Source organism: Squalius cephalus (assembly GCF_949319135.1).
Source record: "Squalius cephalus genome assembly, chromosome: 16".
NCBI classification, from domain to species: Eukaryota; Metazoa; Chordata; class Actinopteri; order Cypriniformes; family Leuciscidae; genus Squalius; species Squalius cephalus.
Window position 1 is genome coordinate 32,195,403 of NC_137137.1, and position 24,762 is coordinate 32,220,164.

At 35.8% G+C, this 24,762-nt stretch overlaps 1 protein-coding gene across 2 annotated transcripts; it reads right to left on the bottom strand.

Annotated features, from left to right (window-relative positions):
- Nucleotides 1-7,150: 7,150 nt before the first annotated feature.
- Nucleotides 7,151-24,612, bottom strand: entpd4 (ectonucleoside triphosphate diphosphohydrolase 4). 2 transcript variants are annotated; one of them, XM_079896204.1, is made up of 13 exons: nucleotides 24,372-24,612; nucleotides 23,755-23,938; nucleotides 20,871-21,068; nucleotides 20,576-20,781; nucleotides 18,994-19,144; nucleotides 18,811-18,914; nucleotides 17,993-18,052; nucleotides 17,749-17,879; nucleotides 14,354-14,520; nucleotides 12,640-12,964; nucleotides 9,930-10,015; nucleotides 9,643-9,804; nucleotides 7,151-7,605 (listed from the first exon to the last, which is right to left on the bottom strand). In XM_079896204.1, exons 2-13 carry the CDS (start codon nucleotides 23,760-23,762, stop codon nucleotides 7,386-7,388), a joined length of 1,818 nt encoding a protein of 605 aa, XP_079752330.1. In that variant the 5' UTR covers nucleotides 23,763-23,938; nucleotides 24,372-24,612; the 3' UTR covers nucleotides 7,151-7,385. The 2 variants fall into 2 exon arrangements, with proteins under 2 accessions (XP_079752330.1, XP_079752329.1); XM_079896203.1 differs by having other exon boundaries at nucleotides 17,725-17,879.
- Nucleotides 24,613-24,762: the final 150 nt, after the last annotated feature.

Consider the following 24,762-nt stretch of genomic DNA (forward strand, 5'->3'; position numbering starts at 1 on the left):
TCGAGTCGTTCTAAATGTATATGAGCTTCAGTATTGTCTTGAACACAAAAGAAGATATTTTGAAGAATGTTGGTAATCAAAGATATTCTGGTCCCCATTGACTTATACTAAAGAATACTTTGGAAGTCAATGGGGACCAGAAACTGTTTGGTTATGACATTCTTCAAAGTATCTTCTTGTGTGTTCAACAGAAGAAAGGAACTCGTACAGGTTTGAAACAACTTGAAGGGGATTAAATGATGACAGAATTTTCTGTTTTGGGTGAACTATCCCTTTAATGTAGCTTATTCTAATCAATTTCTTCTTTTTAAATGATCTTTCCTCTTTTGGCAAGTCTGAATGAATTTAGAAATACGGTTCATTCGGACGGTTCGTTTCAGTGAACGTGTGTGTGTGTGTGTGTGTGATATTATATCACAAACCTTTATGTAGGCCTATCTATGCGTTTAACCGATTTACGGTGGTGATTCCAACATACTATCCCTTCCTAATATAGTTTGACTTCATTACATTGACAACCCTTCATTAATGGTTTAAAAGCCAATGGTGAATCATCTTGAGAGAACCATTCAAAAGAATGATTCAGTCAGATCTTTTCTTTCCTAAACAAAGCTGAAATTTCTGTAGTTGTTCCTGTAATTATTCATCATTTCACTGATGTTAAGTGCAGCTCTTATGATTGACATTCCGCACATGATATAGATATTGTTGCTCCATCTGTGAGAGAGTGATAGTTTAGGTGTGTCTTTTCTCAGAAAGGATCTGAAGATCAGTTCGCCATGTTCACTTTATCTGCTCACTTTGTGACTATGATACAGGGAATCTGGGTTTCACCAGACGTCCTCCTAACTCACACACACAAGAAACATTTTAACATGGCAGTCCCGTTTCTGCTCCTCTGCACTTAAGAATGAGTTCAGGGATGAAATAATCACACTTGTTAAAAAATACACTTCAGCATGCTTTAAAAAAAATAGTACTTATTACATAAATCATATAGCCTACTTTAAAAGAATATACTTATTCTTTTAAAGTAGTATACACTTTTATACTACTTTATACTTTTTATACTACTTTAAAAAGAAAATAATATACTTTTCTTTTTAGTAATATAGTAAAAGAATATGCAAACTAAATTAAATGTTTTTCGGACACTTAACTGCATGTTATTTAATTACATGAAAATGTGTTATAGATTAAATGTAGCTTATATTAAAATAAATTAGTTGAACCAAGAGTGCTTTTTTGACCCACTTAAGATTTACATATACATATTTATATGTAATTTCATATTAACTAACTATTAACTACCACTTTTGCCTCAATAAACTTCTAATTACTGTTTATTAATAGTACAGTTTAGGTATTGTGTAGGATTAAGGGATGTAGAATATGATCATGCAGAATAAGGCATTAATATGTGCTTTATAAGTGCTAATAAACGGCCAATATAGTGATATGCATGCTAATAAGCAACTATAATTGCTTATTCTATTGTCTTTGAAATATGGTTAAAGTGTACTGCCGAATATACTGACAAATATTCATGGCAAACTAAAATATACTTTAATGTCATTTCTATTGAAACTTGTATGTCATGTATTTAAATATATTTGTAATTTAGCACATTTAAAATACTGTAATATCAAATAACTCACTGCAGTTAAAATCATAATCAGTACTTTACATGTGTCAGTAAACACAGAATAAGTGATACTTTTAAAGCACAAGATATTATTAAAACATAATTTAAAATGTACTTTAAAGTAAAACTTTTATTTGGACCTTTTATTTCATTGCTATACAGTTATTTAAAAATAAAATGACTTCAATCCAATACTATTAAGCGCATTTCTTTTTCACGAGGGTAGACAGAATGCTTGGTATAAGGGCCTAATGCTTCACAGTCAAATGATCAACAACTTTACAATATTAGTGAAGCTAGATTGTTGGCTTTTAAGAAGTCACATTACTTCTACCGTAGCAATGATCCTCATCAGTTCCTCTCGCAGCCCATGTGAGCAGATCATATGATTCAGCCAGAAAACATGAAGCAAACAAGCAGAGCATTCAAACGCTGGACGTGTGTATCCAAGCAGTTTCACAGACACACACTCCTCCAACTCTGTCTTAGGCTTGTGTATACATAGTCCAACATTTCTGTTTTTTTATGTGACCCTGGACCACAAAACCAGTCACATGTCGCACGGGTATATTTGTTTTATAACAATACATAGTATGGGTCAAAATTATAGATTTTTCTTTTATGCCAAAAATCATTAGGATATTAAGTAAAGATCATGTTCCATGAAGATATTTAGTAAATTTCCTACCGTAAATATATAAAACATTTATTTTTGTGAGTGAACAATCGCGAACATGAACAACTTTAAAGGAGATTTTCTCAATGTTTCGATTTTTTTGCACCCTCAGATTCCAGATGTTCAATAGTTGTATCTCTGCCAAATATTGTCCTATCCTAACAAACCACACATCAATGGAAAGCTTATTTATTCAACTTTCAGATGATGTATACATTTCAATTTCAAAAAATACCCATGTGACTGGTTTTGTGGTCCAGGGTCATATATCGATCCACTGAATAATTTATCATATGTATGTATGTATATATATATCTAAGAAGTTAGAATTTCTCTTGGAGATGTTTTATAGTGTTCAGCGTGTGTTTGGTGCCAAGCTCGTTGACTGCAGATTAAACATCTCTAAGGAGGACTGAGAGGGCGGCGCCGAGAAACGCCTGAGATGTGCTTTCATATGATTATAATAACGTTCGTTTCAGACACACTCTCTTTGTTCAGTTACTTTTGAAGAGTCATCCATTGAAAATGCTTAACATTAAAGAGGAAATGCAAAGTTCAGTTAGCTAAACTTTTTAAGTTTTAAGGGAAAAATTATGTTATTAAAAAAAAGACTTTTGATAATAGAGAACTATAGCGATAATTAAGTTTTAAAGAAGGGTTAATTTCACAACTCTTATAATTAGAGAATTTAAACAAACACACTATAGCGCATGTGTTCGGATTGTCTTCCCTTGTGAAAAAGAGTAATTATCACGGAAATAAAGAATATACTTAAGTGTGAACTGAATGTAATGTTTTCAGACAATTAACTGCATGTTAATTAAAAGTAATGAAAAAATATTTTTGTTCAAATTTAAATTAAATGTAATTATCTGAAGTTTAGAGTGCTATTTGACACACTTAAGTAATTACATCTTTAATAATTTCATAATTACACCTATTGTCTTTGAATTAAAGTACACTGCTAAATGCACTGACAGTTTATGGTAATTAAAACTTAATGTTATTTCTACTCAATCTTGTGCCACGTATTTAAATTAATTACACATTTGTTGATGATGTTGCAGTTTAGTACTTTAAAAAAATATCCATTTTAAATGTAATATTGAAAAACAATTAAAATTACAATCAAGTTCGTGTGCGTTAGTATGTCAGTCAACATTTCTTTTAAGAATGACAAAGTATTGTTAAAACATGATTTAAAATGAAGTAAAAAATTTAATTTGACATGATTATAAAGTTCACTTTTTAAAGTGTGTTTAGAAACATGAAAGTGAACTCTTTAGATACACATAAATGGCCTTTTATTTCATTAATATTATATTATCTATAGTTTTTTTTAAATATAAATTTGAAGTACACTTCAAGTGCACATTTAATTCAATTAAGTACACTTCTGTGTTCTGGGTTTCTGTGTAAACATGCAAAGCGCGTCATACATGTGATCAAATGATTCATTCGAATAATTGCTGCATTTAAAATAATAACCAAAGTATAAAGCCGAAATGATTTCCCCAAAGCATATCCATTCCTCCAACAATGTCGCTGCACACTTCAACTAAACGTGTCCCTAAAACAGATGATTGACTTCTTATTGACCTCAAATAAGAATCTCATCCCATGTGCGTTCTTAAACTGTAGATGGTGCTACTGTTACAGTAGAGAGAGAGAGAGAGAGAGAGAGAGAGAGACAGAGAGAGAGAGAGACAGAGAGAGAGAGAGCGAGAGAGAGAAAGAGCGAGAGAGAGAGAGACAGAGAGAGCGAGAGAGAGAGTGAGAGAGAGAGCGAGAGAGAGAGTGAGAGAGAGAAAGAGCGAGAGAGAGAGAGACAAAGAGAGCAAGAGAGAGAGCGAGAGAGAGAGCGAGAGAGAGAAAGAGCGAGAGAGAGACAGAGAGAGCGAGAGAGAGAAAGAGCGAGAGAGAGAGAGAGACAGAGAGAGCGAGAGAGAGAAAGAGCGAGAGAGAGAGTTATTCAAAGATATTCACCAAACAAATGATAAAGCGTCATCTTCAAAAAAAAACCACAAACAAACCACTATTTACACACCATTTGTACATAAATTCAACCATATTTCCTGTAGTTTTGAAGAATATATATTCTGCCCTTATCCTTGATTCAACAAGTGCTGTAAACAGACTTAGAACTTTAACAATTCGTCCTTCAAGAGCAAGTCTGCAAGTCTTTCAAATAGCTAGTTTTGCTTGCCCAAGTATAAAAGTGGCAACAGTAGACCGATCCTTGTTCACTTTAGAATACCTACAGCCATAAATAAAAAGTATTTTGTTGAAATCAAAACCCAACCCATCAATAATTCTTTCCAGCAATGCAAAAAGTGACACCAACCTTGGGCATTCAATAAAAACATGAAAGACCGTTTCATGACTATTACAAGCATAACAAAAGGGCAGAACATTCAAGTTGAATTTGGACACAAAAACATTAGTGGCTAGCACACAATGTAGTATTCTCCATTGTAGATCACCTGACCGTTTTGGAAGGGGACTTTTATAAAAAAAAAAAAAAAGCCTCCAAGAAGGAAAAATATCATCTGCAACTGAGTTTTTCTCTCCATTTTGTATCATATCTATCATGAAGATCATTAAAATAAGCAGTTTTTACACAGACCTGATACATATCATAGAGAGAGAGAGAGAGAGAGAGAGAGAGAGAGAGAGAGAGAGAGAGAGAGAGAGAGAGAGAGAGAGAGAGAGAGAGAGAGAGAGAGAGAGAGAGAGAGAGAGAGGGTTGTATAACAGAATATTGGACAGAAGCACAACTAAATATTTATCAAAGCCAAATGTGACTTTTCAGCATCTGACTGTATGTGGACCTGAAGCTGATTTCATGGCTCTTTTCCCTGCAGTAAACGTTCGTACAATTTGAAAACATAAGCTTTTTAGAAAAAAGCAAGCAAGAAAATCCACCCCTGAACACACCCGTCACAGGGGAGCACGCAGATCACCCGAGTTCACACAATACATAGTTATGAGACGTTTTTATCAGCAAAGCTAATGTTTTCGCTCCGGACAGATGAAGACCACATGTTTGCTCATTTAACATGAGCTCAGGTTTGTTTTGTAACATAAGAATGAGAAAACAGGGGTCAGTAACCCTGAGAGAAGTGAGGACGAGCAGGGGTCAACCTCTCCGTCCAGAGGACATCGTAAATAAACCACCGGCACAAAGTCTTCAGGGTCACTTGTCTTTCAGTACAAGACTATGCGTTTCTCACTTTAGCAAGCACCCTTAAGAGGAACAAAACACAAAACACCTGTTTAATTATTAATCTCTTTATCTTCGACAACAGCAATATTAAAGATATTGATGTTTCTTTAACAGCTTGTGTGAATATGGTACTTGTGTTTTCACAGATACCAACAATATACAGCAGTGACTGACCATACAAAGAGAGGCATCATCCACGTCAGAGGAAAACAAGTCAAAAATGGAGGATTTGCACTGAAATGCACGGACCGACACATTCATTCAGGGCACTGACTCATTCAAACATTCCCAAATGGCTTTAAGATGGAAGTTTCGTCATCGGAATCCTGTCATAATACGTCCTAACTAAACCACAAAAGCCTTGTAATGCACTCTAAAAAAAATAATAATGATGGGTTGTTTTAACCCATGTTTGGGTCAAAAATGGACGAATACAATCATTGGGTTTAAAAAATTAAACCAACGTTTGGGTTTGCCCATATTTGACCCAACCCAGCACTTTTAACCCAGTGTGTGGTACCACTCAAAAATGAAAATAGTCCTCATGTCGCTCCAAACCTGTTGGACCTTCTTTCTATTGAACACAAAGGGTGAATGTTGAAAGAACAAGTCATTATTTTCATTAATGTCTTTAAAGTGGCTCTGAAGTCATGTGATAGCTTGTGTGATAAACAGGCCGAAACGACCTCTCACACAAAACTATTATCTGACTTCATACTTTGAATATAATCCAGTGGTCAACTGTGCCACGATGTGCTTATTTTATCCATTTTAAATCTTAAAGCCAATTCATTGTCATTGCATGCAAACGTGTGATCAATACATTTCTCAGAATTGATGTTTCTGGTCACATGGTTTTGGAGGAGCACGAGAATGAGTAAACGACTAACGCGTGTGATTGTAAGCTGAAAGATATGATCTAAACCCTAAGACAAGAAAACATGAAATATATTGCACCGATTCTCATCATAGAGTGTTTAAATAACATTAGCTTCACCTCCATGTGAAGAGTGATGGGTGATGGCTTTGAAAAGAAAAATATCAAGGTGCGCATACATGCTCACAATCATATTCACTCACAGACAAGCGATAAGCAGTACCTCTGACACTGTAACACTGTAATATTGAACCGTCTCGCACAACCTTTAACAAAAATCTCTGTCCACCTCAACATTCCTTCAGGATGTACATAGTGCTTTTTGGATATTTAATGTTGCTCTTTAACATTTCATGGAAAAGTGTTTAGGTAGAAAAAAAGGTGACCAAAACTTTCGAAATGTGCCTGTTTGTGTTTTTACAATCTAAAGGGATTTCAAGACGATGTAGCTTTCTATCATGATATCAAAGCAGTCCAACTTCAGTGTCTAAAACGCGTCCTTTAAAATGCACCTCGATCCGTTTCTCTTTGGCACAACCAAATCGTTTGATAAATGTTCAATTATGCGTCTTGAGTTGAGGCAGCAGCCGGCAGAACCTTGTCTAAACGGTGATGTGTATAAATCCAAACTGGGGACACAGTTCAGTATATAAACCACATACTCGATGCACATGACCTCTTTCACATTGATAGTGACATTGACAATCCAAAAAGGCAGCCTCAGCGTTCCTCACACAATAAATAAACAACTAAACATCACTGCTGATCAGATACAGTCCTGCAGTCTTCACATTACAGTAAACGTTCACTGGTCTCGACTGAAAATGTCACGCTGCAAATCATTTTGGGAAAATGCAAAACTGGCCAATGGGAGGGCAACATGATGATTGTAGGAGAGGGACTTGTTTTTGATCTCCTCCTGCAGTGATTGGCCAGTGGTTTGACGGACAGGCTCCAGGCCCTATAGGGGCACAGGGAGGTCAGGTGACCCCAGGCCCTCTTCCAGCCACTGGACGTGGAGTGTGGAGCGGCTGTGTATGCGTCTCAGACGGAGCAGGTAAAGGAGGATGGACAGAACCACCACCAGAAAACAGGCCAGGAACAGATAGTGGTTATTCATGAAGGAGAAGCTGTGATGCCAGCGGGAGTGAGAGCCCTTCAGACTCTCCTGCTGGATGTCCCTGAACAAACCATGGACAAGAAAACGTGTCACAACATCATCAAAACTAGATCTATGCATTATTTCATCAGATCTACACAATTTTAATGTGATTTTTTTGTGTGTATGTGTAAATATGGTTAGTAGTAGTAATACAAAGGTTTAACTTCAAATACTCTTTATGGCTCTATAAAATGTGCAATAAAAACACAAAGAAAAAACATTTTAAAACAACTGGATGCAATATTATTAAGTGCCAAAACCCTAACATTACAAGTCTGTCTCTGAGACGCTCGTATTAGCAAAACGCCACTTCAGGACAAAAGGCCAGTTGGAAGATGCTAATTTACAGGGCAAAGGGGTTATAAACCCATACAAATGTTATGTTTACAGATTCTGTTAGCTATTATTTTAATATATATGCTATAATTTTACTAGCTGATGTTGCAGAAAATACTGAAAAGTAAAAAAAAAAAGGACTTTGGATACAATTTTAAACAACTGTTTTCTATGTGAATATATTTTAAAGTGTGATTTATTCCTGTGTTGGCAAAGCTGAATTTTCATCATCATTACTCCAGTCTTGACACATGATTCTTCAGAAATCATTATAATTTTCTGATTTGCTGCTCAAGACACATTGCTGATTATTACCAGTGTTGAAAACAGTTGTGCTGCTTCATATATTAGTGGAAACTGTGATGCATATTTTTTAGGATTCAGAAAGACTGACATTTATTTGAAATATTATAGAAATATTCTTTACTGTTACTTTTAATGCATCCTTGCTGAATAAAAGAAAAAAAAATATGGCAGTTTTGAACAGTTATTCTGTATACAAAATTACTATTTTTTTGGTTTCAAAAGAAAAGACGACTCAAAACAAGTCGAGTCGAGGCCAAAAGTGATGTCTGGCCTAGGACCTGTTTTTCTGGGCACTTTTTGCAAAAAAAACATGAAGCTGTCGTGTGCGTTTTTTACAAAATAATTTTGTCAGCTAAATAGCTTAACCAAGTTAAGTGTTTTGTTCTTCCCTCATATTTAAAATATCTTCCTCATATACAGTACCAGTCAAAAGTTTGGAAACACTACTATTTTTAATGTTTTTGAAAGAAGTCTCTTATGCTCATCAAGCCTGCAGTAAAAAAAAAAAAAAAAACAGTAATATTATGAAATATTATTACAATTTAAAATAATGGTTCTCTTTTTTAATATACTTTAAAATGTAATTTATTTTTGTGATGCAAAGCTGAATTTTCATCAGCAAGTACTCCAGTCTTTGGTGTCTTATGATCCTTCAGAAATCATTCTAATATGCTGATTTATGATCAATGTTGGAAACAGTTGTGCTGCTTAATATTTTTTTATAACCTGAGATATTTTTTTCAGAATTATTTGATGAATAAAAAGTTAAAAAGAACTGTATTTATTTAGAATAGAAATCTTTTGTAACAATATACACTACCGTTCAAAAGTTTGGGAACAATAACTATTTTTTTTTTAAATAAATTAGTACTTTAATTCAACAAGGATGCGTTAAATTGATAAAAGGTGATGGTAACGATTTATATTGTTAGAAATGTTTTTATTTTGAATAAATGCTGTTTTTATGAATAAATGCTGTTAACGTTTTACTCATCAATGAATCCTGAAAAAAGTATTCCAAAAAAATATATTAAACAGCACAACTGTTTCCATCATTGATAATAACAGTATCAAATCAGCATATTAGAATGATTTCTGAAGGATCATAAGACACCAAAGACTGGAGTACTTGCTGATGAAAATTCAGCTTTGCATCACAAAAATAAATTACATTTTAAAGTATATTAAAAAAGAGAACCATTATTTTAAATTGTAATAATATTTCATAATATTACTGTTTTTTTTGTTTGTTTTTGTTTTTTACTGCAGGCTTGATGAGCATAAGAGACTTCTTTCAAAAGCATTAAAAATAGTAGTGTTTCCAAACTTTTGACTGGTACTGTATATATATATATATATATATATATATTAAAAAAAAGGTACATCTAAAGTCATCTAGGGAAAAATATTGTACCTTAGAGGTAGAAAACGTGTGCGGTACAAAATGGCTCCTAGTGTCCACTGCACTTCTTTGTCATACACCAGCAGAGCCGTCCTGAGGTTCTCGTACGCCGCTGGAAAGGCGAAACCCGAGTGGAGCACCTCGTACATCCACGCAGACTTGAAGCACTGGTACCTGCAGGAGACAGGAGCGCTTATACCTTTCTCCAAACTGATCACTGAAATGATGTACATATCACTGATGTGTTCTCAGCAGTGTAAAGGTGAATGAGGGATAAAGGTTGTGTGTTTTAAACTTACTTCAATCTGTGCTGGTCAGCGTGTGAGGCGTAAAGACCTCGATCAAACCGCTCTTTCAGAGTTTTCCACTGGGTGGCACAGTAACTCTGAAACGAAACGGATCAGGTCAAAAACTTTAAAAACAAACAGCATGAGCAACTCATTTTACTCAGTTTAAAGTCCCTGATTCCCACCTGACATGTTTTCTTACTCGAGAAGCTGTTTCACTTGGACATACATCACAATAGGGAAGAAAAGACTGTTGCAACTTCTGTTTCATGCAGACTTAAAAAAATAAATAAAAAAAATAGCAAGAGTATAATCTTGAAACTTAATTTTACCCACTGGGATCGTGCCGGTGGAAACGCTTGCTGTGGCAAAAAATGGCTTTCTTCATAGGGGAGTGTGATATTATCATCTACAATAATATTATAATTGTTATTTTAGAGATGTGAAATCTGACATTATCGAGAATGTCTCTCATTTTTCAAACACCAAACAAAAACCGGCCTAGAGAGTGCAAACACTGCATGATGTAGCCTTTTCAGATTAGCGCTCACTGCGTGATTTACTCTATTAAAATGCAGTAAAAAACGCCCCCGTATTGAGTATTGCCTTTTAGGCTATATTTATATCATATAATATAGTTAAGCAATCACACAAAGAGTGCCTTTTCCCCCAAATATCAGCACGGTTGAAAATGCAATATAGATTTTATACAGCAGTTTAATAAAAAAGAAATCAATATTAAGTGACTTTTAGACACAATATTGCTTGTTTTGCTCTATTTCACCAACGAAAATAGTTTATCTGTGAGCAACACACAGCGGTGTTTCGTTACTGAATGAATCAGTCCATTTAAACGAATCGGTTGAGTTAATGATTCAATGACTCACTCAATAAGAAAGTCAAATGCTTCGTTCCTGAAATGATCAGCCGTTTGAATGAATCAGTTAAATCAGGGTTCACCAATCTCGGTCCTGGAGGGCCGCTGTCCTGCAGAGTTTAGCTCCAACCCCAATTAAACACACCTGAACCAGCTAATCAAGGTCTCACTAGGCATACTAGAAACTTTTAAACAGGTGTGTTGGAGCTGGTTGGAGCTAAACTCTGCAGGACAGCGGCCCTCCAGGACCGAGATTGGTGAACCCTGAGTTAAATGAATGACTCAATGATTCGCGCCACCTACTGGTTTTAGTTTCACATTGTCATTTACAAGCTTATTACTGTAAAAATTATAATACACTGTTTTTTTTTATGATTATAACTTACATTTGTCGATTTATACAGTGATAAAGATGTACTATAAATCATGTAATTGTGATGCATTTCAATGTTCAATTATGTGACATTTGTATTCATATTTCATGGTATGTTTTTGTGAGATTCAATTATGAGAATTATGTGAATATTATGGTATGCTTATTTTTAAATCTTTGAATAGATTATGGGTTTAGTTATAATGTATGTATTATTGTATTTTGTTCACCTATATAGTCAGTGTCCGGTGTACTATAATGATTACAGTAATAAGCTTGTAAATGAGCGCAGGTGTATGCTTGGAAACACACGACACTGATGAAGGGTTTAACCCGAAAATGTTTTGCACACCTTGCACTTTATTTGTGGCCTCTGGACAATACATTTTATGAGCTTTTTGGCCTATTTCTCGTATGCGGATCTCCTTTTGTAATTTTTTTTTATATTTTTGAGCTATTTTTGGATCTACACGTCGCAAAAAATTCTATTCATTAATCTGTTTTTGGACTAGTGTATGGCACTACGCTTCTCTGTTCTGTCCAAAATCACTTAATATATCATCAAAGCTTTATTTTTAAAACATCAAAACATCACTTCTGCATTTGTAACGGCAGGTTAAATGCACTCATGTCCCTCTGAGCTGCATTAAAGAGTCTGTAAATGGATCTATCCGGCTTCTGTTTCCTCTGTATTGCAAAGATGGATTTAGTTGATACTGATTTCATTTGATTGGTAACAGCCCTATAGCGTCTTATTATTCTAATTGAAATTGATTAAATGTAATTTGACATAATAAATGATACATAGCCAACATTTAATTAGGTAAGAAAACAATTGCATTTATAAAAGGTAAAAATGCAGATAAAAGTTACAAATTTTAATAAATTTTAATTTCTGCCACTGCTGCGACGGCATTCCTAAACCTGCCAATGTACCGTCAAAATAACACACAGCAAAATATCGTCTAATCATTGTTATCGACAAAATCCCAGAAAATATTGATTAATATATCATTTTTTTGTCAATATCACACACCTCTACTTTCTTCTAAATTTCTGTCATTGCAACACAAAAAGAGAAATTTTAAAGCATGTTCACACTTTCATTCAACAGAAGCAGACTGTCCTTTTTTGTGCTTTAAAGGTTTAGTTTATAGTAGAGGGATGTTGAACAGAAAAGAAGATTTTTAAAGAATGTGGGTAACCAAACATTTGATGACTTCCATAGTATGAAAAAAAAAAAAAAAATCCTATGGAAGTCAATGGGGACCAGAAACTGAAACAGAGCCTTCCTTTGTGTTCAACAGAATAAAGAAACTCACACACTCAAGATGATCTAAACCTGTGAGTAAATGATGACAGAATGGGTGGGTGACAGAAAGATCAAAAACACTCCCTTTAATTCTATGGAAAAAGAACATGGTGAACATTCAGTAAAATTCGTCATGAAGCGTTCCAGGGCGTCAGTGTACCTTAGCAGCATTGGAGTATTTGGTGGAGTTGTAGTCTCCTCCCATGCGCAGCACATCTTCAGTACAGTAGTAAAACTCAGAGAAGCCGTAGAACTGGCTGTTGGGGAAGTCGATGGGCGGCTGGTAGACTCCGTTCAGCGATGTGTTGGTGTCGTTGGTGCGGTTGAGGAACGGCTGGAGCAGCAGACGGCAGCGCTCGAAGTCTCCTGTGCCACGCAGGTGCACCCTCTGGTCCTGAGGACCCAGCTCATCCTGCAGGTCCACTGGCAGGCAGGGGTCGAGGATGGGCGAGTCTGGACCCTCTCCCTGATGCTGACCCAGGAGCCTGGAGACAGTGGAGGAGAGATTCAGATTCAGATTATTTTATTTAATGCCATGTCAGCATTCAAAGCCATTTTCATGGCAAAAATTCAATTACAAAAATACAAATATCATATAAATACAATAAAAACAAAACAAACAAAAATAGCAAGTCATATTATAAAACCTTTTTCAGGCATAATCCTATTAAATATGTCCTTAAGGAAGTAACTTCATAAAAGAGCATTCTGCTTGTATTAAGTCCAGGACAATCCAAATGAATATGTTTGACAGATAAGGGAATCTTACAAAACATACATAAAGTTGGGTCTCCACCTTTAAGCAAAAAAGCATGGGTCAAACTTGTCTGACCCAGTGGAGGAGAGCAATGGAACAATTCCAAGAAATGTTGGGTGACAGATCAAATATTCACAATATATATGCACAAAATGATCCATCATCATGAATACTGTTACGATTCCTATGACTAGTTAGACTTAATGAAAGATGTTTTAACCTGTTATGTTAATGGTTATTTAAACTGCAAGATTACTGTGAATCAGTTCAAGTTCAGTCAGTTTCAATGAATTGATTCCAAACTGATCATTGTTTAAACTTAATATTTACAGATACTGGTAGAGTTTATTTTTAATAAACTGAAAGTTTTAAGAAAAAAACAAAAAAACAAGTGGATAATATTTCAGTTTACTGATAAATATCATTTAGTACATTTAAAAATATGAAATGCTGTTCCTTGTGATCATTTGGTGGAAGAGTGTGAAAAATAATGTGCCCAGCAAGCTATATACAGTAACTAGACAGGATATTGAATAGCATCATTAGTCTAAAAAAACTGAAGTTATAATTTTAACAACACTCCCGCTCAAAAGTTTGGGGCTGGTAAGATTTTTTTTATATGTTTTTAAAAGAAGTCTCTTTCTGCTCACCAAGGATGGATTTTTTGATCCAAAAATAGTTATATTGTGAAATATTATTACAATTAAAAAAATAATACTTCTATGTGAATATACTGTAAAATTGTATTTATTCCTGTGATCAAAGTTGAATTTTCAGCATCATTACTGCAGTCTTCAGAGTCACATGATCCTTCAGAAATCATTCTAATATGATGATTTGATGCTCAAGAAACATTTCTTATTATCAATGTTGAAAACATTTTTTTGTGGAAATCGTGACGTCAGGGTTCTTTGATGAATAGAAAATTCAAAAGAACAGCATTTATTTGAAAATGAAATATTTTGTAACATTCTATATGTCTTTAACGCCACTTTTGCATCCTTGGTGAATAAAAGTATTAATTTCTTTAAAAAAAAAAAAAATCTTACTGACCCCCAAACTTTTGAACAGTAGTGATAACATCTAGCTTGAATAATAATAATAAAAATGATCATACTTGTTTTGCATTTGTGTGTTGCTGATGAGGTTTTCCTCATATCTCTGGCGGGCCGCGTTTCCCCCGAAACCCAGAAAAGTTGAGACGTAAACACGGTACACGTGTTCGGTTCTGTGAGCGTCGCAGCCCAGGTTAAACTCCGCCAGCAAATTCTTGGCTATCTCTTCCTGGTAGCACAGAGAGAAATATAAGACAGCTGTGGAAAACAGATGCTAACAGAGGTTCCTTCTGGGCAACACACTCTTCTAAAAACACAGATCTACAGATCTGCTCTGAATTGCACATGTCTTTAAAGTTTAAACACAAAGGCAGCAAAGCAAGTGAAGCGAGAAGCAGCATCATATTTGCACGATGACATTTAAAAGAATGTTCGGGGTTCAGAACAAGTGGAGCTCTATCAAAAGCATCTCTGGCATGTGAATTACCACAGAAAATAATGGACTCATCCTTCAGTAAAACGGAAAACTTACATGAATGCAGTTACAATGGAAGTCTATGGGGAGTTTTCTGACTGGCAATAGCTTTGCATAAACCAAGATATTATGTAATCTTATAAAACTAGTGTCATGTTAACGGTTTCAGTCCGGTGTCTTCGCTTCAAAACTTTGGGGTCAGAAATGTGTTCTTTGCAGGAAATCAATACTTTGTCCTTATCCAGCAAGGACATGTTAAATTGATCAAAAGTGACATTTTTTATAGACTTACGAACAAAATCAAATTTTATTTGTACTTTTTATTTAAAGAATCCTGAAAATAAAATATATTACGGTTTCCAAAAAAATAAGCATCACAACAGTTTTCAACATTGATAATAATCATAAATGGGGTTTTTTAAGCAGCAAATCATCATATTAGAATGATTTCTGAAGGATCATGTGACACTGAAGACTGGAGTAATGACGCTGAAAATTCTGCTTTGATCACAGGAATAAATTATATTTTTAAATATATTCAAATGGAAAATTAAAATAAAGTTATTTTAAATTGTAATAATATTTCACAATATTACTGTTACAGTAATATTACAGTAATATTACAGTAGCGCCATTATAATATTAATATTCTTTCAAAAACATTCTTAAAATCTTATAGACCGTAAACTTTAAATAGTAGTGTCTTGACCCATAGACTTTCATTGTAAGTGCATTACTGTAAACATTTGTTGTTGTTGTATGTACAAAATGAGAGATTATGATCATGTTGAGTGGTAATCGCCAGCTCAGGTCCATCGAGCTTCAAAAGTGCTGATCTGAGAACATTCCTTTAATAGCTCATAAGCTCTAATTCAGCTGCAGAAAAATACTGAAGAACACGAGGAAAACCTTTGAACACTTCATTCTGATTGCATTTGACTCCAGCCTCAGGCATCATGTTATATCAGATTACAGGCCACTGGGATTTGTGCTGAGAACAGGTCAAATATAGGTCAAAAACACCCAAATGACAGGCGCACACACACAATTGAAGTCTAATATTAGACTATGAAACTCTCCCCTAATTACTGGGATTCAATTAAATGATCCAATATTGTTTAAAGGGGTCACATCATGAATAAAAGTAGGTAAACAGAGTTTATCTAATTTACATATAGAGTTCAAGTATATAGAAGTATATAGAAGCCTAAAAAGGTACAGCAGGAAAAACACCCAGATTAATTATGAGAGTCAGAGAGAGGTAAGAAACGGCCATCTGAAATAAAACAATCCGATGAAGAGAAAATGTAAATATTTGAAAAAAAAATTGTATGATTTGTTTTGCACAAACCTAACCTCATTGAGCCACAAGCAGCAGATTGCACGAATTACTCCGAATGGGATCCTACGAATTCATATGAATTAGCCACCAATTCACAATTTTTTTAAAAAATAAAAAAAAAACCTAAGCATGAAGGTCCATCCCTAAACCTAATCCTCAGTATGACAAATGCAATCCTACAAATGACTCCAAACGGGATCCTACAAATTAGTTACTCCGAATGCGATCCTACAAATTACTCCAAATGCGATCCTACAAATTTATATGAATTAGCCATAAATTCACAATTTTTAGAAAAAAATAAAAAAAATAAGCATGAAGGTCCATCCCTAAACCTAATCCTCAGTATGACAAACGCAATCCTACAAATGACTCCAAACGGGATCCTACAAATGACTCCGAATGCGATCTTACAAATGACTCCGAATGCGATCCTACAAATGACTCCGAATGCGATCCTACAAATTCATATGAATCAGCCATAAATTCACAATTTTTAGAAAAAAAAGAAAAAGAAAAAAAACTAAGCATGAAGGTCCACCTCTAAACCTAATCCTCAGCAGAACTTAAGCAGATCAAACTCCAAATGCGATTAAAACAAATTACTCCGGATGAGATTGTACGAATTAGCCACCACGTTACAAGTTTCCATGAGAGTGTTATGAACAAAAACTATTTTTTTTAATTGAGTCCATGCGACGAACAACTGTATAAGTCCAAAAAAAAAAAAAAAAGAGTGACCAATACTCTGTATTTTAAACTTTAAAATAGTGTCACGCGGAAAAAACGTTTATGTCCACTAACGAAAAATGGAGACGCCGGTTGCTTACATGTCCGCTGCGGACATTAATAGGCAAAACCTCGGCAAAAAAAGGCGAACAAACATGAACGAATGAAAGGACAGAGCAAGGAAGTCTTTGAGGGATGCTGGGAATCCATGTGAACCGGAGAGGAGAGCTAAAACGAGGAAAAAGTCCACCGAAAGAGGTGAGTGTAAGAACCGTATATGCACAAAGTACCTACCTAACGTTAGCGGTTCCACATTAACTGGACATGAACCGTTCTTCCACATTCCAGAAATGTAAATTACTCTAACTTTTTATTTTTAAGATTGACACTGAAAAATCGTATCTCATTAGAATTGGTAAGCTTTTGTTGTCTATCTTCAAGTAAAATAAAAATATATAATATAATGTTCACAGTCCAAAAAAAAAAAAAAAGTTACTATTCAAAATTTGAAAATATGGACTTATATGGTTCTTCGTCTCACGGCCTCAATTATTAAACAATTTTTGCCATGAGAAACTTTGACTAATATTACAAGTGGACTTAAGGAGGGGGGAAAAATCAAATATATTACAAAAGTGATGAATATGGTCTCTTTAAGACATGGCTGCTGAGGAGCGGTTAGTATCGGTCTCGGGGCGTAAGCACCATGCTGCTATATTGCATGCTGCAGGCTTATCTCAGTCCAAGGCATCAGTTCAGCAAATTCACCATGGCCTTGTACTGCACTGGGCCAAGGACCACAGAGTACCAGGAGAACAAGAATGAGAGAATGAGAATGACAAAGCCAAACTTTTAGCTTTCAAATATACGGGAAATTGTATAATAACCTGTTGTGGAGAAGCAAAGCTTACAGTTTTGGGCACTTCGTATGCGATTTGAGTGGAGACGCCGCCCATGTCCAGTACGCCAGCCGTACGCTTGCGCACCAGCGTCTCCTGCTGGTCACTGCCGGGAACCTGCACCTCCACCACTGCCTCATGTTCTGAGACACAAGTCAAGAAAACACAAAAAAAGAGAAGTTAAGCTGAAAAAAACAATTCTTTTGTAGAGCGTTTAAGATGTTACGAAAGAAGAAAATGCCACATTATCTCTTACCATCCTCAACATGATTGAATCGTCCCAGAACAAAGTTGATACCTATCCATGCATATACTCCTGCAAAAGTAGAAAATAAGTAAATACAATTCCACAGAATTCAGATTTTCACTCAGCACAAAAAATGCGGTCGGTAAGATTTTCCCCCCCAAAGAAATACATTTATTCACTATTAAATTGATCAGTGACAGTAAAGATATTTATAATATAATTGTATTTCTAAAAGCCCTTCTAGGGACAAGTGTTGCAAATTAGCTTTAGCTACGAGCACTATGACACTTGCATTGGCTTGCTGTTGTCCCAGTTTTATTGATGTTTATTTTATCTGTCCCTATACAAATAAAACATTAAATTAAATTAAATTAAATTAAATTAAAGAATTCTGAAAAAAGTATCAAAGATTCCATGAAAATCTGAAGCAGCACAACTGTTGACATTGATGATAAGCAATGTTTATTGAGCATCAAATCAGCATATTAGAATGATTTCTGAATGATCATGTGACACAGAAGACTGGAGTAATGATGATGCTCAAAATTCAGCTTTGATCACAGGAATAAATTACACTATAAAATATAAAGCAGTTATTTTACATTGTAATAGTAATATTTCACAATATTACTATTTTTACTGTATTTTTGATCAAATAAATGCAGCCTTAGTGAGCACAAGATACTTTTTTTTAAAAACATTCAAAACATTCCTGACTCCAAACTGTTAAACAGTGGAGTAGATTTGTGCAACATTTGAATTAACCCTTTCACTTACGAACTGATGACCCCAGAGATGGTCTAGAACGGTTCAGAGGTGGTTCTTACCTTCCTGTTTGCCTGAGATAACTTCCACATGCGAGTCGGAGAACAAGAAGTTGAAATTCACAGGGATGTCAGTCCGCAAATCCTCCAGCAGGGCCTCCTGTTGACTGCAAACAAACACAATCTCTTAGCACATGTGGCGGCTTTCCCACAGCATGCATCTAATGTGAGTGTGTGACTGCACACCTTTCAGGCAGGACTCTCATTCCCGCAGTGCACAGGATGTAGAGAGGCGTCTCCTGGTGCTTGTTTTTAGGGATGTGCTGAGCAGCAAAGCTCAACAGAGGGCTGATGTAGTCGCTGGCCTTGTCTGGTGTGGATGCATACTCAGAGATACCTGAACAGAACACAAATAGCATTATTTATAGGGACGTTTGTCATCGACAATCATGATAAACTTCATGATTTAGTTTTGATTCAACACTGATTCATTTGTATATCAGGCAAAGTATTTTTCTTAAATGAAGCTGTAAATCATACAGGGAACTGTGTCTGTCGGTTCAATAATATAATATTAAAGGTTAAAATTAACACTCAAATAAAAACTGATTTGAACAAAACAAACATTTAATTGCACATAAGGCAGTTTTATAATAATATCTTTATGATATAATTATGTTTCTACTTCAATTCATTTTTGAAATATAAACATTTAAATAGTGACTGGTAACTTGTTTTTATATGACAGATTTATTCAAACATATATTAAAAAAAGTCCCCCTGTGGTAAAAATCTAGTTTTTAATGTTGTTTATATGTCTGTAGTTTAGAGTGACAAATCGTACCAGCGTACTTTGAAGTCAAAATGCGTATCCGCTATGCAAAATGCGTACAGGTTGGCAGGTCTGCATACTGACCCGGAAAATCTTAGTCCGAAAAGGAAGTAAAATGGCGCGATTTGCAACAGGCACAGTTGAAATGATAATACAAGCTTTTGCTTTCCGGATCATCTTTAAAGGTCAGCAAAACATTGATCTTTTATCGCAGAGAAAAAAAAGAGGACCCTTGTTGCAGAAACGATCGCTACTGGTTGCTGTCCACTTGAGATGACGTCAGGTGTCCTCCGTCGCTTTTTTAATGATGTACGACTTGCAATGACAAGGGAATATCTGATCTGATCTCAAATGCACGTGTCCGATTCATATCAGATTTATTTCCACATATGAATGAGGCCTGAAACCGATCTGAAAATCCGATCGGAATCCATGTGCTTTTTTCCTGCTAACATGTTCGTGGGTCACATCCGATCTGTGCCACATCACATGGGAGAATCAGAATTGGGTCACTTGAACCATGTAATGTACAGGTGAAACTCGAAAAATTTGAATATCGTGCAAAAGTTCATTTATTTCAGTAATTCAACTTAAAAGGTGAAACTAATATATTATATAGGCTCATTACATGCAGAGTGAGATATTTCAGGCCTTTATTTGTTATAATTTGGATGATTATGGCTTACAGCTTACGAACATTTTCAAAATTTCTGAGATTTTGAATTTGGGGTTTTCATAAGCTGTAAGCCATAATCATCCAAATTATAACAAATAAATGCTTGAAATATCTCATTTTGCATGTAATGAGCCTATATATTAGTTTCACCTTTAAAGTTGAATTACTGAAATAAATGAACTTTTGCACGATATTCTAATTTTTCGAGTTTCACCTGTAAATGTGGCCTAAGATATCAGCATTATCCACCAATCAATATTGGTTTACCACTAAGTTTACCATTCCAGGGCATGATTCTGCTCATTCATTCCCACACTGACCTGGCTTGATCTTCATCACTACAGGCTTCCTGTGCTTGTCTCGCATCTGCTTGATGTCGAGGAGTTCGTGCAGGTTGCCGTTGTGCCGGGGCCATGTGTATACGAACACGCGGGAGCCGCTACTTCCACAGTCCACCACCAGCCCGTAGTTCAGATTGGGGTTATTGGTGTCCGTGGCCTCCATGTCCGGCACCCGACCCAAACGTCTAGATGAGACACATTGATCACGATGATTAGACAGGCTGAGATGCGTTACAGAAGTAAGAGAAGTGATCAGAAGTGATGGGTGTTTTACGTGTGAAGGTGCCGGTCCTCTCTTAACCAGCTGTACTGGCCCTTCTCCGTGACCAGCAGCAGGTACAGCACCCCCGTCACACCGGCCAGCAGACCCAGCAGCAGAAACTGCCTGAAGGACGGCAGCAGGAACCGGGGCAGAACCACCGGAGACAGGCTGAAGTGCCAGGATGCTGGAAACAGGCAGGAAATGCTAATCCTGCAGGGGGGGAAATAATGATGAGCAATGCATCACTATAGAAACTGGATCCTTTTAGCTCGGATAAAATTGGGAAAGACGAGCAGTGAAAAAAAGATTAAAGGGTTAATTGACACAAACATGAACATTCTGTCGTCAATTACTCACTCTCATGTCGTTCCAAACCCATTAGACTTTCATTCCTCTTCGAAAAACACGAATGAAAATTTTTAATGAAATGTCCATTATTAATGGAAAACTCTAACGCTATCGTAAAAGAAATCCATTTGAGTAAAGCAGTTTAATCCAAGTCGTCTGTAAAGACACTTTCGCTTTATATGATGAACAGATTTAATTTAGAAGACTTGGATTAAACCACTCATTTCTTTTATTACGTTTTATGAACATTTAGAACTGTCAAGAGTTTTGGGTGAATGGAAAAGGAAAGACCGAAACATCTCAGATTTCATTAAAAATATTTTCATTTGTGTTCCAAAGATGAACGAAAGTCTTAAAATAAACAAGTAAATAATGACAGAATTTTTTTTTTCAGTGAACTAACCTTTTAATTAAAATGAGCTAAAACAATTGCTGAACACTTTATTACATCTTAATTTCATGTGTTCAGTCCACTTTAATATGTCAAATTAAAGTTGACTTGATCCATTAGTGCTTGGATGACATGAATCAGTTTTGATGCATTAACTAAAACTGTGTATTTTTAGCTTCCAGCATGCTTTGCATAGGACTGAATTAAAATAAGTGTTATTTTAGGAATTTTGAGTAAAAGCAAAGACGTATTAAAGTCACCATGAAATCAAAATGGACAATTCTTGTTTTTTATTGACTATTGCAGTATTTATTATAAATGTTTTATCCGTGCACATCATTATTTGTTGATGTGCACGGATAATCACGGATGTCCCCTCTCTCTTTAAGACATCTCTTCTCTTCTCTGATGATGTGTTTACAGGCACGAGGGCGGGGCAACCTGTCACTCACATGAGATCCACCAATAGCAAACCACAACCATCCAAACAATTCCTGATGGATAAAATCAACTCCTGCCCTACATTTGTTCTTGTTTGAGAAGCCGTTTCACTCTAATATATATGTCACAATAAGGAAGAAAAGACTATTGCAACTTCTGTTTCATGACGACTTTAAGGTGCAAAGTTGCAAGGTCAAAATTTCACAGGCAAAAAAGGTCCATTGTTCAATAGTGTAGATGAAGCTCAGCTCACACAAAAGTTGCTTTCATTCAAACCAAGCAACGTTTGTGAGCTGAGCTTAATGCATTGCTACACTATTCCATGGTTTCCGTTGGTCAACAGTGAATTCGAGTGACAAACTTGAACCTGTTGTGAAATCTGCTTGGTGAATTCTTTCATCCCTCATATATTACATTTTATATGATGACTACAGTGTTTTTTGCTTCATTCAATGTACATAGCTAATGTCAGTGCAGTGACAAACTAAAAATTAAGTTTTTTTGATTTTTTTTCAGCGTGCACTGATGAATCATTCACAATAACACCAGGACTGTGCATTTACAGAGTAAAAAGCAACTATTCTTAATTCCTGTTTACCGATATATCGGCCGATATTTGGCATTTTTAAAATATCGGCATAGGCTGATAAGTTTTTCTGATTGGCCGATGTGTTGGAAGGCGGACTTTTATTTTGACGGGCGGCGCTGAGAATACCAGCGCCTGATCACACAGCGCTCACTCACATTCTCCGTCTTCATTAGTTCACGATCTCTGTCAGTCATATCTAATACTTTGTTAGACAGAACTGGTAAACAAAGTAAGTAAATGGTAGCGAAAAAGTAAAGTGTTTGCTTTTATATTATTTGTAACAGAAAAGGCAAACAATCAAGCTGAAATACTTTCATATTTACCGTCAACATTCAGCAAATGCGCATCTACATCTTTTAATCAAATCTCTGAATATCTAATAAACATTTAATTTCACAAACCTTGCAGATTTAATCAAATCCAGCAGTGATATCTTGTGAAGTGTGCATTTATAGCCGGCATAAACGAGTGACGGTCGGTCCGTGCGAAGCGAGTGAATGCGAACAGAAGATCAGCTTCACAGGAGACGCAATCGAAAAACTTGAAATCCTTCATTTTAAAATATGCTGTGCTATATCCAGTTGCCCACTGTGTCACATTCATATTGTTTTCACTGTGTGCTGTATGTAATATTAGCGTTACCTTGTCTTTATTTGAAAAAATATGATTACCAGTGCGCACAATATTACCAGATTACTGAGTGCCCCATTACAGTGTTTACTTCCTTTTTATTCACATATTTATATATTTTTAAACGATTACTTTATTTTTGAAAAATACTGTAATAGGACTGCAGATTCAAGAAGTTACCATCTAAAGTATAAGCATGCCTATTTTAAAGATTTGTTTTGTAATTTATAATTGATTAAATATTGATTAAAATACATATACATATATATATATATATAGGCTTTATATCGGCCATTGGCCACCCTGCTCTCTAAGATATCATCGGCCATAAAAAAAACAGTATCGGTCGACCACTCTGTCAAGTCTCAGTCTGTCAAGCAGAGGAAACTTCATTGGCAATAAGGTAATCATTTACTTGCCATTACACTTCACATATTATGAACTTTTCAAGTTTGAGAAAACCCCTTCCCCTCAAATGACTTCAGTTTTGTACTTGCCTTCCCATCGCTGGAGCGGATGAACAGGTGAGGTGGACGAATCAAACCTTTACCGGCAACCTCTTCTCTATACAGGTGTATTCCTCCATGACGTCATATTTCAAGTCATTATCATCATCATCATCATCATCATCGTCAGGGTCTTCCACGCGTGTGCAGGTGTGCTGAGGAGACGTGGCATGTCCTGACACACACACATGAGGAAGTGAAATAACCGCATCAGCTCAGCGAGGAGTGCGACGTTTACTAGTTCACTTACAGATGTCTAGCTCGAGATCTAGATAACAATTAATGTCTTTAGCTTACAAGCTAGTTAGTTGCCTACATAGACAGCATTCAGTAGAAGGCGCCTGTGAACCCCATATTCTAACACAACCTTTATGCTGTCTAGGTAGGGAGCTCACTAGAGTTTGAACACAACCGCAGATAACGTCTAATCACGAGCTGTGCGTTTCCCAGGCCGAGAACAGTTTCATGATAAAAGGATGTTTACTTGATACTTAAAAGTAGGTCAGGTTGTAGAGACAGACTGGAGTGATTTAAAGCTGTCAGGTGTGTTTATCCTCTGATTTAGCGGTTAGATAAATATGTGTATGAACGCAGGAAAATGTTCTCACCGTTCGGCTAACGTTACATCTGGGACGGATGCGTCAATGATACAGCCATCCTCTGAGATTTACGTTACGAATTCAAGAGTCCAAGAATTGAAATCCTCTCGGTGAACACATAAATATGGCAGTTTAATTCCTGTGGTAGTGGTGATAGTTCAAATTCGGCCGAGAAAAGGCTCTAATTCCCGGTAGTTACCGAGCAACAGTTCAGTTCAGCACTATCAGGAGTAAAGACGGTTAGTGCGCATGCGCGTCGATGCCGGAAACTTGCGCCTGCGTGTACACTGCTGCTATGACGTCATTTTGCGTTTCCCATTCGTCATTCATATTTATAGGTCACTTTTTTTTTTTTACAGCCTTTGGTCAAATCATATTCTTTTAGAATCATAAAAATATA

Excerpts from the sequence above, each read along its gene's own strand:
- entpd4 (XM_079896203.1), bottom strand. Across the intron at positions 17,880-17,992 it reads ATTCAATCATGTTGAGGATG|AACATGAGGCAGTGGTGGAG; the intron begins GTAAGAGATAAT and ends CTTGTGTCTCAG. Across the intron at positions 12,965-14,353 it reads AACACACAAATGCAAAACAA|GCTCCTGGGTCAGCATCAGG; the intron begins GTATGATCATTT and ends CACTGTCTCCAG.